At 50.4% G+C, this 15472-nt stretch overlaps 2 protein-coding genes across 2 annotated transcripts; one reads left to right on the plus strand and one right to left on the minus strand.

Moving 5' to 3' along the window:
- Nucleotides 1-3531: 3531 nt before the first annotated feature.
- On the minus strand, nt 3532-6247 carry SIGMAR1 (sigma non-opioid intracellular receptor 1). Its single transcript, NM_001034655.1, has 4 exons — nt 6018-6247; nt 5685-5885; nt 5459-5551; nt 3532-4555 (listed from the first exon to the last, which is right to left on the minus strand). Exons 1-4 carry the CDS (start codon nt 6166-6168, stop codon nt 4329-4331), a joined length of 672 nt encoding a protein of 223 aa, NP_001029827.1. The 5' UTR covers nt 6169-6247; the 3' UTR covers nt 3532-4328.
- Nucleotides 6248-10623: 4376 nt separating this feature from the next.
- On the plus strand, nt 10624-14085 carry GALT (galactose-1-phosphate uridylyltransferase). The gene is made up of 11 exons (NM_001035041.1): nt 10624-10757; nt 11045-11214; nt 11550-11625; nt 11716-11764; nt 11889-12018; nt 12169-12225; nt 12385-12507; nt 12784-12916; nt 13019-13102; nt 13479-13633; nt 13915-14085. Exons 1-11 carry the CDS (start codon nt 10733-10735, stop codon nt 13993-13995), a joined length of 1083 nt encoding a protein of 360 aa, NP_001030213.1. The 5' UTR covers nt 10624-10732; the 3' UTR covers nt 13996-14085.
- The last annotated feature ends 1387 nt before the right edge of the window (nt 14086-15472 follow it).

The raw sequence follows: 15472 nt of genomic DNA on the forward strand, positions 1-15472 counted from the left end.
AAGCAAAATGGAGAAAAATAAATCTGGGTTGAGGGAATAGAAAGGGAATAGTGTATTTGTTACCTATTGCTGCTGCTGCTGCTGCTAAGTCGCTTCAGTCGTGTCCGACTCTGTGCGACCCAATGGACAGTAGCCCACCAGGCTCCCCTCTCCCTCGGAGTCTCCAGGCAAGAACACTGGAGTGGGTTGCCATTTCCTACTCCAGTGCACGAAAGTGAAAAGTGAAAGTGAAGTTGCTCAGTTGTATCCGACTCTTCTCGACCCCATGGACTGCAGCCTACCAGGCTCCTCTGTCCATGGGATTTTCTAGGAGTTACCTATTACTGTGCAACAAATTACATTCAAACTTAGCAGCTTGAAACAGCATTTATTTTTTCACAATTTGTGGATCAGGAATTCGAGAGTGGCTTAGCTGAGGGGTGCTGACTGTCTTTCATGAGGTTGTAGTCAAGATGTTGGCTGCAGTGATTTGAAGGTTTGGCTGGGACTAGAGGATCCACTTTGCTCACATGGCTGTTGGCAAGAGGCTGTTCTCCCCAGCTGGGCTGCTCCATAGGAGAGGACCTCATGTCGAGTGTCCTCCCAACCTGGCAGCTGGTTTCCCCCAGAGAGAGTAACTAGAGGGAAGAGAGCTTTTTATAACCTAGTTTTAGAAGTCACACACTGTCACTTCTGCCATATATTATTTGTTAAAAGTACATAACTAAGTCCAGCCTACACTTAAGGGGAAGGGAATTAGGCTTCACTTCTTAAAAGGAAGAGTATCAAAAATTTGCTATTTGAAAACCAACACAGAAGGGCTGATATTACCCAATGTTAAGGGAAGGACTCACTGAGCAGGAATTGAAGGAGGGGAGGAAAGGCCATCCAGATACGTAGGGAAGAGCCTTACAGTCAGAACAGCAGGTGTAAATATCCTGAAGTGGAAGTTTGATGTGTTGGAAGAAAAGCAAGGCCACTGGTCTAGAACACAGTGGCCAAGGTGACCAGTTGGATGTTTGGTCAGAGGTAACATGGATCTTGGAGTAAGTTCTTGGAGGCAGTGAAAGGACTGGATGAGATGGGAAGCCACGGGAAATGGCTGAGCAAAGAGTGAAAGTCTGACTCTGGTTGTTGAGTCTGGCTCTGACCTTCCACAATGGATGTAAGCGTGAGGCTCAGTTAGGAGGCCATTGCAGTCATCCAGGCGAGAGATGATGATGGCTTGTACCAGGGTGGTAGCAGTGGAGATGGCAAGAAGTGGTAAGATGCTGAATATGTTTTGAAGATAAATCTGACAGGATCTGTTGATGTCTTGAATGTAGAATGTGAGAGAATGAAAGGTATCCAAGATGACTCCAAGGTGTTTGGCCAAAGCACCTGGGTAAGTGGAGCTGCTCTTAACTGAGGCCATAAAGACTGCAGGAGGGGCAGGATTGGGAGAGAAATCAGTTTGTGTTGAACATTTTGAGATGCCAATTAGATGACCAAGTGAAGAGGTCAAGTGGAGATGAAAGTAATCAACTATCTGAATCTGGAGCTCAGAGGAGACCAAAAAGGACGCATCAAGACACATAGATGGTCCTCAAGTTCCAACCACTGTTGCAAATGGCAGGGTTTCCTTATTTTTCATGGCTGAATAATATTCCTTGTAGATATATACCACATTTTCTTTATCCATTCATTCTTTTTTTTTTTTATCCATTCATTCTTGAGAGTATTATGTGAAATGAAATAATCAGATAAAGACAAATGGTATACATTCTCACTTAAATGTGGACTCTAAAAAACCCAAAAAACTGAACTCATAGAAACAGAGAACAGATTGGTGGTTGCCAGAGGTCAGGGGTAATGTGGGGGCAGGGGAGAAATGAGAGTTGTCAAAAGGTAAACTTCCAGTTATAAGATCAATAAGTCCTGGGGATGTAATGTACAGCATACTGACTATAGTCAACAATATTATATGGCATATTTGAAAGTTGCTAAGAGAGTAGATCTTGAAACCTCTCATCAAAAGAAAAAAATTATGACTGTGTGGTGATGAATGTTAACTTGTGGTAATCATTTCATAATATAGACATATATCAAATTATTACATTGTATACCTTAAAATAAAACCTTGCATATCAATTGTATCTCAGTATAACTGGTATATAGACATATAGGTAGTACTTATTTATAGTTGTCCCGTGTGGCTTGTGGGATCTGTTTCCTGACCTGGGATTGAACCCAGACCCCAGCAGTGGAAGCCTCAAGTCCTAACCACTGGATGGCTAGGGGATTCCTTAGATGGTATTTAAAGTCATGAAATGGTTGCAATCACCTCAGAGCAGTATAGACCTGGGAAGTCAGAGGTTGAGGAAATAAGCTAGATCTAGCAAAGGAGGCAAAGAAGGAAGAGTAGTGTCCTCTAAGCGACATGAACATTTTAAGATTGTGTTAAGTTAAGAGAAGAAATAACCACTGGACTTAGCAGCAGAGATGGGGAGGAGCCTCGGAGCTTAGTCCTATGTGAAAGAAATGACACAGGGAGCTGGGGCGTCCCTAATAGATGTGGGCTCTAAGCCTAGAGGCAAAGGTGGGTTTCAGGGTGAGAGAAATTTTGAGGCTTGACTTTGCAACCTGTGACCAAACGGAGAGGCTGCAGCCAGGGCCTGGTGTGGCTGACACGGTGGTGGTGGACTCTCAGGAGGCCACCTTGCCTGGGCCTCACATGCATTCTCTGTGACCAATTTAGACTTTTGATGTTCTCAATGGTTATATATGTAGTCTTTTGTATTTTTGTTCATTAGAATGTCAAATTTTTAGTATAAGACTTTTTTTATAACCATGTTTCTTCCATTTTAAATATATTAGAGTGCTAAGAAATGAGGCATGAGCCTTGCTTAACCTCAGAGCAAGGTAGGAGGGTGAGGCAAGTGCAGGGCCTGTGGGAGTGTTCACTTCAGGCACCTCTCTGATCTCACCCTAGTCCCAGCCCTCACTACCTCAGACATCACCAGACAGTGTGCCTGCTGCCCACTCCTGGGAGCCTCCACTGAAGTAAGGGGTCCTGGAAAAAGCAGACTGGAGAGGAGAACTCTTGCTCTGGGTGGAGGTGAACATGCTACCCTGGAAACCTAGTACAAAGCAGATGGAGAATGACGCTGCCTTACAGCTCAAAAGTGGCTGCACACTGCCACCCAGTGATCATTCAGAGTAGGAATCCCAGGACTGTTCCCAGAACAGCACTAGCAGAGGGAAGACCAAGACACCAAGAGGAAGACACACACCTCAGTTAGCCTTGAATTTCTTGAACTGTGGCCTTCAACCTTGGTGGAGAGAAACTTATTAAACATGCTGATCTCAAGGCCTCAACCCAGAACTGATCTCTGGGGATTGGGCATAATCATCTATAGAGTCAATGAGCCTGCGGGTGATTACTGGGAACACTGAAGTATTGAGTAAAAAGCCGCTGTCATAAACTGAATCACACAGTGAGGGAGAGACCTTCTTGAGGCCTCCAGGAGTTAGAGGTTTTCCTGCTGCTCAGACACAAAAAGAAATGAAATTGTTCAATAGGTCTTTATTAACAGAGATAGACAGATGGACAGAGAATGCAGCAAGGGCAGTGTCCAGAAGCTGTGATGGGTGTGTGCGCAGAAAAGGCTTTCTCTAGGCCATCGACGGCCCCTTGAACCTGGGCCCACCTGTCCAGGTACTAGTCCCAGCAGTGGGCCCTGGGCTGAGGCCAGCTTCCCCATCATACCCTGGAGGGAGGTGTGACCTCAGCATTTTCCGTTCTCCAGAGGGTAGGGGACAGACCATGAAGGTACTTGCATAGCAGGGGAACAAAAAGGGGTAAGGCATATGGTGAGGATGGGAAATGAAGGGGAAGGGAATCATAGCTGCAGGTGAAGGGAGCCTCCAAAGGCAGCCCCTCTTCTCCCCCATCCCCCCTAATCAATGGCTGCTGGGCTGAAGGGTCAGACCCAGGCAGTTTGAAATAGCCACCCCCATCCCTAACTCCAGAGCTCTGACTAGGGGCAGAGAGGTTCTGGAGAGGCCTGAGTTAATCTGTGGGATGTGTGTTGGAACATGACTGGCTCCCTTGGTACATGTGGGGCTCCCTCTCTGGATGGGTGTGAATGCTGCCGTACACACAGGATTCAGTATCTGAATGTGTGTCTCATGTGTTCCCATGACTCTCTATGTTTGGTTGTATAAGCATGTATGTCCCTGCTCATACATCAGGAACTCAGTATCTGCATGTGGTATGTTCTTGTCTGTTCACATGGGCTCCAGCAAGTGGATGTGTGCGGGCCTGCCCGCTCCTGTCCATCCACAGGTCCTCCTTCAGGCCTGGCTGGTCAGGCATCCTGGCCGAAGAGGTAGGTGGTGAGTTCCAGCCGGAGGCCCCGGGCATAGGCTCGAAGAGTGTAGAAGAGGGTGAGGAAGTCCTGGGTGCTGAAGACAGTGTCAGCCAGTGCGAAGCCCAGGGTAGAGGGGATGACACCCCGGCCATACTCCACCATCCATGTGTTTGGCCCCCACTCCACAGCCGTTGCCTCACCAGGTCCGTGCACCACTGTCTCCCCTGGTGGGACAGGGAGCAACCACATGAGGAACGGGGCCCTGCCCTTCCCTTCCACGGCCACCTCCACCCCTGGCCTATAGGCTCTCTAGGGGTAGGGAGTGGACAGGCAGCTTCAGGAAAGGAAAAGCTTTACCTCAATGGTTTGGTTGGGTAAGGGGCTAAGGTGGCCACTCCTGAACTTTCCTTTGTGGCATCACCTGGCTCATGTCCTCTAGTGGGGAAGTCTCACTTGGCCCCGCAACACTGTCTGGGAGCCATGGAAGTCTGCATTCCCAAGCCTCACTCATGTCAAGAAGAAGTTTAGCTAAACTTGGGCTGGGCCTATTAGATAGGGTGAGATGAATATGAAACTTGCTAGGCTTTCTGAGAAATGTAGCTATTCAATTACAATGTCTGCCACACTTTTTTTTTTTTTTGCTGTGCTGTGCAGTATGCAGGATCTTAGTTCCCCGACTAGGGATCTGACCCGTGCCCCCCTACACTGGGAGTGCAGTCATAACCACTGGACTGTCAGGGAAATCCCATGCCTGGCATGCTTGTAACATTCAACACCAAAGTTACTTAGCAGTCCAAACGCTTCATTATACAAAAAAACTGTCTGCCTCGTCTTTGGGGCATGACAGCATTTTTGATTACCCAACTGACTCCAGTAACTGCTGGGAATACTGGATGATTAAAAATCAGACATGGTTAACAGGAAGTTATGTTTCCACTTGGACAGGGGAAAAGTAACAGAAACCCTCAACACTGCCTCACCAACCACCTGTGGCTTACCTGGAGGGCAAAGGAACGAGGTGGAGGGCCCCTCAATGCACCCCCTTTTCCATGGCATGGCTCCTTCCCCCAACTACAGGCACCCAAGAATGAAAAGACCCACCTCTCTGACAAAGTCACCCAACCCACCTGGGTAGAAGACCTCACTTTTAGTAGTACCCTCTCTCCACTGGTGGAAGGTGCCAGAGATGATGGTATCCGAGATCTCAGCCCAGTAGCGCCCTGAGGAACAATCAAATGGACACTGAATACCAGGGTATCCGTAGCATCCTACGGCTTGGCCAAACGGCAGAAAGGAGGGCATGGGCCTTTGTACAGCCCCAGTCTCCCAGTTCGGCCCGCCGCCAGCACTGACCCGAGTGGCCGCTAGAGCCCAGAGCGGTGCCGAAGAGCAGCACGTACTCGGACAGGGAGGCGTGCAGAAGGCACATGGCGCCCATCCAGCCTCCCGCGTTCACGAACACCCACTGCAGGTCCTCGTCGGGCAGCACGTGGCCCGGGTGCAGCCGCCGCAGCTCCACGATCAGCCGAGAGAAGGCCAGCTCGTGGTCCAGCCCTGGCGGGGGTAGAGGAACAACACAGTCAGGGCCAGCACCAGTCCGAAACTGGGAAACGGTGCCCCTGGAACCTCCAGCTCGGCCCGGCCCGCCCCAACCCGTAGTCCTCCACCCGTTCACCCCCGGCTCACCCGCGTACTGCCGAGCCAGCTGCGCGATCTCTTCGTGCTGGAAGACGAAGCTCTGAGTTCCCAGCCAGAGCCAGACCACCTGGGCCAGCACTGCCGCGACCGCCAGGAGCAGCGCGGCCCACGCCCACCGCCGGCCCACGGCCCAACACATCCCAGTGGGTGGCCTGGCACAGTGCAGCGCTAGGGATTGCCGAGGCGGGAGGCTGTGACTCTTTCTGCCTCCGAGTCTGCGGCGCGCGGTCCACTACCCGTTCCCCCGCCACTGCCGTGGTACGGCTCGCCCTGGCCAATCGGAACTGCCAGGGCGCTGGGGCACCGCCTCTCGGGTTGAACCATTATCTCTCCGTGAGCGGGGAGCCGGGAGCTTCGAGGGGGCGGGGCGCCGCCGCGCGCGTCAGGCGAGGGGGCGGGGCTAAGCCCTCGGAGCTGCGGGCCTTCGGTCCTCTAGGAGGGGTCTCTCCTACTGCCGTCCTACTTGGGGTAGGAGAGGATGGCGGTGAAAAGCAGAATGGACTGGCCCCTCCTGGGCTCACTGACTGGTGAAGCAGGTGAACCCGGAAGCAGAGCCTTCCGGGACTTGTGATGGTAAATGCCCGCCTTTGTTAGCACAGAAGATGGGAAGGAGGCTCTTCAACTTGGGAACGTATGGAAGGCTTTTGGAGGCGGTGACACTTGAGCAGTGTCTTCAAGAGCGATGGGAAGGGCATTGCAGTGAGCCAGTGAGACCTTCTCCAAGAGCAAAAGCACGGAGGAGAGACACAGCGTGGGGTCTTCCGGGGGCCGACAATTCTTTCTTTATTCAGAAGCACAAAATGTGAGAGGAGGGGCTTGTAAACCAACTGAAGGTTATCAGCCGCGGGGGAGTGATAAAGGAAGAGAAGCAGAAGAAACAGAAAAAAGGCAGCATAGTGCGGTGATAAGACTGACTGGATTAAAAACCTGGCCCCTGCCACCTACTAATTGTGTGATCTTGGACAAGTTGTTTAAACTCTTTGTAACTCAATTTTCTCATCTGTAAAATGGGTTGAATAAAAGTACATAGTTTATTGTGATGAAGACTAAACCAGTTAATATTTACAAAGCAATTAGAGTCTGGCATGTGGTGTCATGTGCTAGTTATATAAATAAAACATAAAGGAGAAGAGAATTGGAAGACTGTAGCCTCACACATGAGAATGATGGAATGAGAGGTCAACACAGTCAATATAACTGATATTGTTATAATAAATATAACTGAGTGGTCCTATTAAATTATGGGAAATGGTCATTGAGTTTCTCAGGAGGGACATGTAGCAGAGAGGTGAATTTACATTCACAAATCCATTCCTTTTGCTCTTGGGCAGCCAGATTATATTCCAATCTACTCAGTAGTTAGGTGAGAAGTATAGGCAGAAATGATGTATGCCACTTCAAGGTCTGGCTCCTAAAATCTGTGAAATTATTGACACACTCTTCTTGCCTTATCTATTATCATAGTTACATACAGTTAAGTAGTTAGTAGAAAATTCTGAATGTTGCATGGGACAGAGCGCTTCCTCTCTCCCACAGTGGACTCTGGTGCTAAGCCACTGAGTTTGCGGGTCGTTTGTTACAGCAACTAAGATTATTTATCCTGATTACTGAAGAGCAAAAGACTTGTTACAGTGTACTGTGCAGATAGAGTAGAGGCTGGGAAGATGGACTATTTTTTTTTTTTTTTTTGAGATACTTTTAACTAAGACGGGAAAGATTTAGAAAGGGGTTATTGCAAGACTGAGGGAACATGTTTTTGTATTGGCTCTGGCTTCTGTGACACTCCTGAATTGACCATTCTTTAGTATCCCAAGTAGCAGGGACTACCCCAAAACTCTGGTCTCTGCCCTGCTGTTTTAGGAAGAGTCCTCTGGGACTGTCTAGGTCTTCAGCTCCCCTACCTGGTCTTTCAGAAATCTTCTCCAGCACACACTGTTTTAAAAAAAGAGAAAGGCTAATTATTAGAGAGATGCAAATCAAAACCACACTGAGGTATGACCTCACACGGGTCAGAATGGCCATGATCAAATCGTCTATAAACAATAAATTCAGGACAGGATGTGGAGAAAGGGGAACCTTCCTATCCTATTGGTAGGAATGTAAACTGGTACAGCCACTATGGAGAACAGTATGTAGGTTCCCTAAAAAATAAAAGTAGAGCTACCACATAATCCAGCAATCCCACTCCTCGGCATATATCCAGAGAATCATAATTCGAAAAGATGCTTGCTGACTTCTCTGGTGGCGTACTGGATAAGAATCTGCCTGCTAATGCAGGGGACACGGGTTCGACCTCTGGTGCAGGACGATTCTACATGTGGCAGAGCAACTAAGCCTGGGTGCCATAACTACTGAGCCCACCTGCTGCAACTACCAAAGCCTGAGAGCCTAAAGCCTATGCCCTGCAACAAGAGAAGCCACCACAAGGAGAAGCCCATGCACCACAACAAAGAGTATCCCCTGCTAACTTCAACTAGAGAAAGCCCACACAACAAAAAGCAGTGAAGACCCAACACAGCCAAAAATAAATAAATAAAATTTTATTAAAAAGAGAAAAGATGCAAGTACCCTAATGTTCATTGCAACACTCTTTATAATAGCCAAGACATGGAATCAACCTAAATGTCCATTGACATGGATAAAGGAGATGTGGTACATATACGCAATGTAATATTACTCAGCCATAAAAAAAGGATGAAATAACAGCAACACAGATGGACCTAGAGATTATCATACTAAGTGAAGTAAGTCAGACAGAAACCAGTAACCAAAGCATATATTGCTGGGACTTCCGTGGCAGTCCATTAGTTAAGACTTCATGCTTCCAATGCAGGGAACGCAGGTTGGATCTGTGGCCCTGGAACTAAGATCCCACACGCTATGGCAAAAAAAAAAAAAAAGGCTGAATATTTGGAAATTGCCTGGTAGTCCAGTGGTCTGTGCTTCCACTGCAGGGGGAATGGGTTTGATCCCTGGTCAGAGGATTAAGATCCCATATGCCATGTGGTATGACCAAAAATAAATAAGTAAAATAAACAAATAGTTTTTTTAAAAAAGCGCAAAACCCTTCCTGTTTTTCTTCATCCTGAACTCCCCTCTGGGCACACTGTTGTGGGGTCAGCTACAGTGGCTGCTGTAGTGGTAATATTTATTGTTAGCCGACAACATCCCCTTTCCACAAAAAGCAGATTTTTTTTATCCCTTTCCCTCCCTATTTCATGGGCAGCCAATGGGATATATAAAGCTCTGGTTTCTCAGCTCCGTGCCCTCTAGTGGTGGGCTTTAGATTTCAGTCTGGGGCAGAGATAAGGTAAATGACCTAAGACCCAGTTTTTACATCTGAGCTCAGCAAAACACCTGGCTTGACCTGGTGTGGCTTGGGGGAAGGGGCCTTCCTGCTACTGCCCAGCTCCTAGCTCACTAGGTTTCTATCTTAAGGTTCACGGAGGGAGTTTCCTGGTGGCCCAGTATTTAGGATTCTGGGCTCTCACTGCCATGACTCAGGTTCAATCCCTGGTTAGGGAACTGACCATCCTGTGCATGGTGTGCCAAAAAAAAAAAAGAAAGGAAGGAAGAAAGGCAAGCTCACTGAAGTCTCAGAGACATTTCTAAGCATCAGGAAGAGCCTGTGAACTTGGGTCCACATCTCAGTTTGGCCACTTATCCTCTGGATGACCTTGAGGTCTCTGTTCTCCACTGCCAAATGGGGAGGATGTTCAGGCAATATTTAGATGACTCTATAAAGTGCCAGGGGAGGAATTAATTTGAAGTTTATTCTAGTTTTAGCCAACTGGTTTGATCCAAGGAAAAGTTGGAGAAGGGACAGGATTGTGCAAAGGAAACACCCCTGACCTCACCCAGATGGTTGTTGGAGCTACTGATAGTCCTATCCTCCCCACAATTTCAGATTTCTTACAGCCTTCTTACCCTGGCCACTTCCTGTGCTTTGTGTGTGTCTGTATATATGACACACAGAGAGAATATGGTTAGTTAGCCCCCTTTCCCCAAACCTGTTTCTGCTGCCTGGTGGGGCTAGCATATGGTTACAGTGAGGTACCCATTCCTTTAAATAGTTCCTGAAGCCAGGGTTTAGGTGAAGCAGCTCAAACCCCACAGCCCCCTATCCCATCCCCTTGCTTTTCCTCCACCAGAGTCACTGAACAGGTAAGTGAGGTGATTGTGGATCCAGGGTTATACCCTTACCTATCCTAGAATGTAAGCTCTGGGAGGGCTGAGACTATGACTTGTGCACACATGGACATCCTTTTGCGCCACATGGAGCCTAGGTTCCTGGTACGCGGTAGATGCTCAGTAGGTAAATATTTGCTGAATGAATGACCAAATGACTTAATGCAGCAAAGAAGTCTTTTAAGCATCCCAGAGCTGAGGGATCTGTAGTAAGCAGTTTCACAGAGGCTGTTTCAGGATAGTTAGTGGCTTTGGCCCTAGACTGGGATCATCAAAGTCGCCCCCTGTAGGGGTAGTCAGTCCTGAGCCCCGCCCCCAGGTGGTAGGGCGGACCCTCGGGCTGTCACGTGCTGGCGGCTGTCCAATCATCGAGGCCGGGGCGGGGCGAGACAGAGAGGCGATGGGGGCGAAGTGAGCAGGCTCAAAGTTCCAGACGATACCTACCCCGCGGTGGCCTCCAGTCGCGTCGCGGAGCGTGTCCTGAGCAGCGCCAGCAGGCGTTAGAGGCGGACGCCATGGCCACAACCTTCCGGGCAAGCGGTAACTGCAGGGCGGCCGGGACTCGCTGGGACGCGAAACTGAACCCTCCCCTTCCTTAGGAAGTTGTCGTCCCTGCCCGCGGGTCGGCGCGCCCACCGGTCCAGGCACGCGCGGCGAAGGGACACGCCGGTGTTGGGGCTGCAGGCTAATTGGCGCTGGGAACGCCCAAGCTCCGGCCTCTAGCTCTTGAGCAGGGTGGGGCCAAGAGGTTGCATCCGAGCTTGGACCTTCTGCAGGGGAGAAGGGGGCGAAGAGCTTTGTGACTGATCTGGACTCTCTGCCGCCAGAGCATCAGCATATCCGCTACAACCCGCTACAAGATGAGTGGGTGCTGGTGTCAGCGCACCGCATGAAGCGTCCCTGGCAGGGGCAGGTAGAGCACCAGCCTCTGACAACAGTACCCCGCCATGACCCCCACAACCCTCTCTGTCCGGGGGCCACACGGGCCAATGGAGAGGTCAGTCTTTAAATCCTACATCTGCAGGCTTGGCGGGGGGGTGGGGGGTGGGGTGGGGTGGGGGTGGGGGGTGGGGGTGGGGTGGGGGGGTGGGGGGGGTGGTTGGGAGTAGGGGGAGTAGCTCCATCTCCTTTCCCTTACGGCTCCCCTTCACCCCACAGAGGAATGGACCCTAACCCTTCACCTCACAGGGGGAGTGGACCTCCTTCTGGGTCATATCCCACCAAGTCTTTCTGACCTCAGAGTGGCCTTCCCCACCTACTTATAACCTTGGGACCCACCAGATGACTGGTGATATAGGCCAGCAAAGGCTTCTAGCCCATCCTTGTCTGTAGGTGAATCCTGACTATGAAGGCACCTTCCTGTTTGACAACGACTTCCCAGCTCTGCAGCCTGATGCCCCTAGTCCAGGTAACCTGGCTCTGGGTGCTGTTGGGGAGCAAAGAGGTTGTACCTTGTTGGGGGACTTCTACTGCATAGAGTGATACCCCTTTATCTTAGGACCCAGTGATCACCCCCTTTTCCAAGCAGAGGCTGCTCAAGGAGTTTGGTAACAATAAATTTCTACTCTTACACCCTTCAACCTGGGGCCTGGACTGAATACTAGGATTGGGCCCTACCCCCAACACAGCAAGCCCTATACCTATGTCATCTCTCCTTCCTTCACCACCTAGTAAGGTCATGTGCTTCCACCCCTGGTCGGATGTGACACTGCCTCTCATGTCGGTCCCTGAAATCCGAGCTGTCGTTGATGCTTGGGCCTCAGTCACAGAGGAACTGGGTGCCCAGTACCCTTGGGTGCAGGTCTGTGAGGTTGCCCCCTCTACTAGATGGTCAGGGAAGGGGTGGTAAAATTTGGTTCTGGGAATTGGCACTTTTATTTCCATGGGCTGTGGTCGGGAGGGGTTGACTTGGTGTCTTTTTGGCTTAAAGCTCCCTGCTTCTACTTCGTAGATCTTTGAAAACAAAGGAGCCATGATGGGCTGTTCTAACCCCCATCCCCACTGCCAGGTAAGAGTGTGAGGGGCTTCCATAGATTATCTGGGCTGAGTCCAACCCAGCACTGTGAGTTGGGGAACTGGAGTAAGGGAAGGGCCAGAGGAAGTATGCTACTGATGAGGAGGCTCAGGGGGTGAAGGATCTGTCTGCTCTTCTACTGCCCCTTGACAGGTGTGGGCCAGCAGCTTCCTGCCAGATGTTGCCCAGCGTGAGGAGCGATGTCAGCGGGCCTATCAGAGTCAGCATGGAGAACCCCTGCTTGTGGAGTACGGCCGCCAGGAGCTGCTCAGGAAGGTGGGAGAAAGCCAAATCTTGTGTCCCTAAGAAGCCCTTAACCTCACCCCAAAAGGAGAGGTGTGTGAAGAAGGGTAGAACAGAAGTAGCAGAGAGACTTGCTAGGGGACACAGCAATAAGCTAAAAGAAAGATAATGAAGACTTAGACTAAGGTGATAGTGACAGAGGTGGTGAGAAGCCATCAGTTTCTACATAGGTTTTTTGGTCTTCCCATACCTATTTGCTGGCCTCCTCACACCCACCTTGATGACATCATTTCCATTGGGTTGGCCTAGGAACGTCTGGTCCTAACTAGTGAGCACTGGTTGGTGCTGGTCCCCTTCTGGGCAGTGTGGCCCTTTCAGACATTACTGCTGCCCCGTCGGCATGTGCGGCGGCTGCCTGAGCTGACCCCTGCTGAGCGTGACGGTGAGTCTCCCAGCTGGGCCCCTGGGGCCAGGCTTTGGCTGGGGATGGCTCTGGTGGGGACAGCATCTGTGCCCCAGACTGAGAGTTAGGCTCTGATTCCAGATCTATCCTCCATCATGAAGAAGCTCTTGACCAAGTATGACAACCTATTTGAAACATCCTTCCCCTACTCCATGGGCTGGCACGGTGAGGCTTCCAGAGTACCTATGTCTATCCCCAACGCCATTTCTGGGCTCCTGGGTCCCAGCTTAGTGGGCTGCAACTCCCAGTAGGCCTTGGAACACTTGCTGGGGAAGCATTCAGAGCAGATATGCCAGAACTGAGAGTGGAGACGCAAACTTAGTGAAACTATGTCTCCCAGTGCACTTTCTGGTGCCTTGTCTCTCTGGCAGAGATTGCGGGAAGATGTAGTTTTCAGGTACCTGCTATGGTTTGGGGAGAAGGCAACGGCACCCGACTCCAGTACTCTTGCCTGGAAAGTCCCAGGGACGGAGGAGCCTGGAGCTAAGCTGAAGAACTAAGAAAGGACCCTTCCCAACCATCTCTGCCTTCTTTTTGTCAGGGGCTCCCACAGGATCAGAGGCTGGAGCCAACTGGGACCACTGGCAGCTACATGCTCATTATTACCCTCCACTCCTGCGCTCTGCTACAGTCCGGAAGTTCATGGTTGGCTATGAAATGCTTGCCCAGGCCCAGAGGGACCTCACCCCAGAGCAGGTCAGGATTTGGAACACCCTGGATCCTTGGATCCCCTTTTCTCTCCTGTTTACTCAAGGGATCCCAACAATCATGACCCTAAAAACCCCCATAACTTGGGTATTCCTGGGGACTCCAGAGCTGCTCAACTCCTTCATCTCTGGCTATTCCAGCAGTCCTTCTCACCAACCTCCCTGCCCCACACACCCTCCCCAGTGTCTAGTGTCTTCTCACATTCAGAACTCCATACCCCATTCTGGGCAAACATTACCCTCCCTAATTATCCCCTTTCCCCCTTCCAGGCTGCAGAAAGACTAAGGGCACTTCCTGAGGTTCATTACCGCCTGGGGCAGAAGGACAGGGAGACAGCAGCCATCGCCTGACCACGCTGACCACAGGGCCTTCTGTCTGAGGAACCAGGGCTTAGAATTTGGGCAGATGTGGGATCAATAAAACTATGCTTCTCAAACTTTAATCACATATTCTAATGCCAGATGAGTGTGAACTCTGATCCCCTGGGGGTCTGGGGTTAAAGGCTGAAGGCATAGCTCCAGCCACAACCTTCTTTGTCAACTTTTTTGCTTACTCAGTCACTCAGTTGTGTCTGACTCTTTGCGACCCTTTGGACTGTAACCCACCAGGTTCCTCTGTCCATGGAATTTTCCAGGCAGGAATACTGGAGTGAGTTGCCATTTCCTCCTCCAAGTGGAACTTCCCGACCCAGGGATTGAACCTGTGACTCCAAGAGATGTGCAAAAATTTAAGAGTGCGACCTCCCCACCTCTCCTTCGCCCCAAATCTCTGAACAAAATTAATACTCAATGTCATGTGTGGCTTATAGAGTCTTTTACTCCTAGGGTAACAAAGGCAGCCCAGTTTAAAATTGTTTTAGAATCCTTTGTTCTTATCTTTGGCTGAGGGAAAACCAGAGCCTCCCTTGCACCATCCCTAGGGTGTCAACTCACCAAGCCTGGGACTGAGGGTTTAGTGGGCATCAGGCGAGGAGGATCCTAGTCCCAGTGGTCAGTGGCCAGGCCCTGGGCCGCTGGCCAGAACCCTGGCTTTGTGAGTGGCTGCATCTTGGCTCTGCTCCAGCCCACAGGGGCTGAATGGGCGGGCAGGGAACGTGTACGTGGCTTTTTGTCCTTGGCCTTTCCAGACTCCCACATGCAGCATGTATGCATAGTGTCTGAACACCTCTGTTGCCCCTGTGCCCCAGTCATTGCAGAGGACAGAAGATAGCCCTGGCAGGGAGGGGCTGCCAGAGTTAGGAGCCCTGAGGCCTGGAAGGAGGGCATGGTTTGCAGACTGACCCTGGGTCCAGCCACACTTCTCTGGACCTGTTTCCCTGGCAAGACTGTAACTGCGGGAATAACAAGTCATACAACCCAGGAGATGTGATGCACCTAGGGTCCTCCAAACATTTAGGTGAAGTCAGGAGCTTGTGAGTGATGCAGGAATGGCCAGAACACTTTTTGTCTCCTTTCTTTCCAAGGGAATTGAGACTGTGGTGGGGGGAATCACATCAGGCAGGACCGTAATACCCTAACCCAGGATAACCTTCACTGCCTTCCAGCCCGGGGTCCTGTCTTTCTAAGAGACCCTGGAGGGGAAGGGTCAACTTGGAGTGTTGCCCTGTTTTGAAGACGCTCAGACAAACGTGGCACACATTTTCCTTGAGCCCCCATTGACTGGGGAATGGAACCCTAGATGGGCGGCTAGTTTCTTAAGACATACATTCCTACTACCTTTGAATGGCCTGCTTTTGGAGTCATCTGGGGAGTTTTAAACAGTACTGATTTAATTGCAGTGTGGCTTGGCGGTTATAAAACCACGATGTCCAGTGACGTTTGAGACCCA

This window comes from Bos taurus, chromosome 8 (assembly GCF_002263795.3).
Source record: "Bos taurus isolate L1 Dominette 01449 registration number 42190680 breed Hereford chromosome 8, ARS-UCD2.0, whole genome shotgun sequence".
Taxonomy (NCBI): domain Eukaryota; kingdom Metazoa; phylum Chordata; class Mammalia; order Artiodactyla; family Bovidae; genus Bos; species Bos taurus.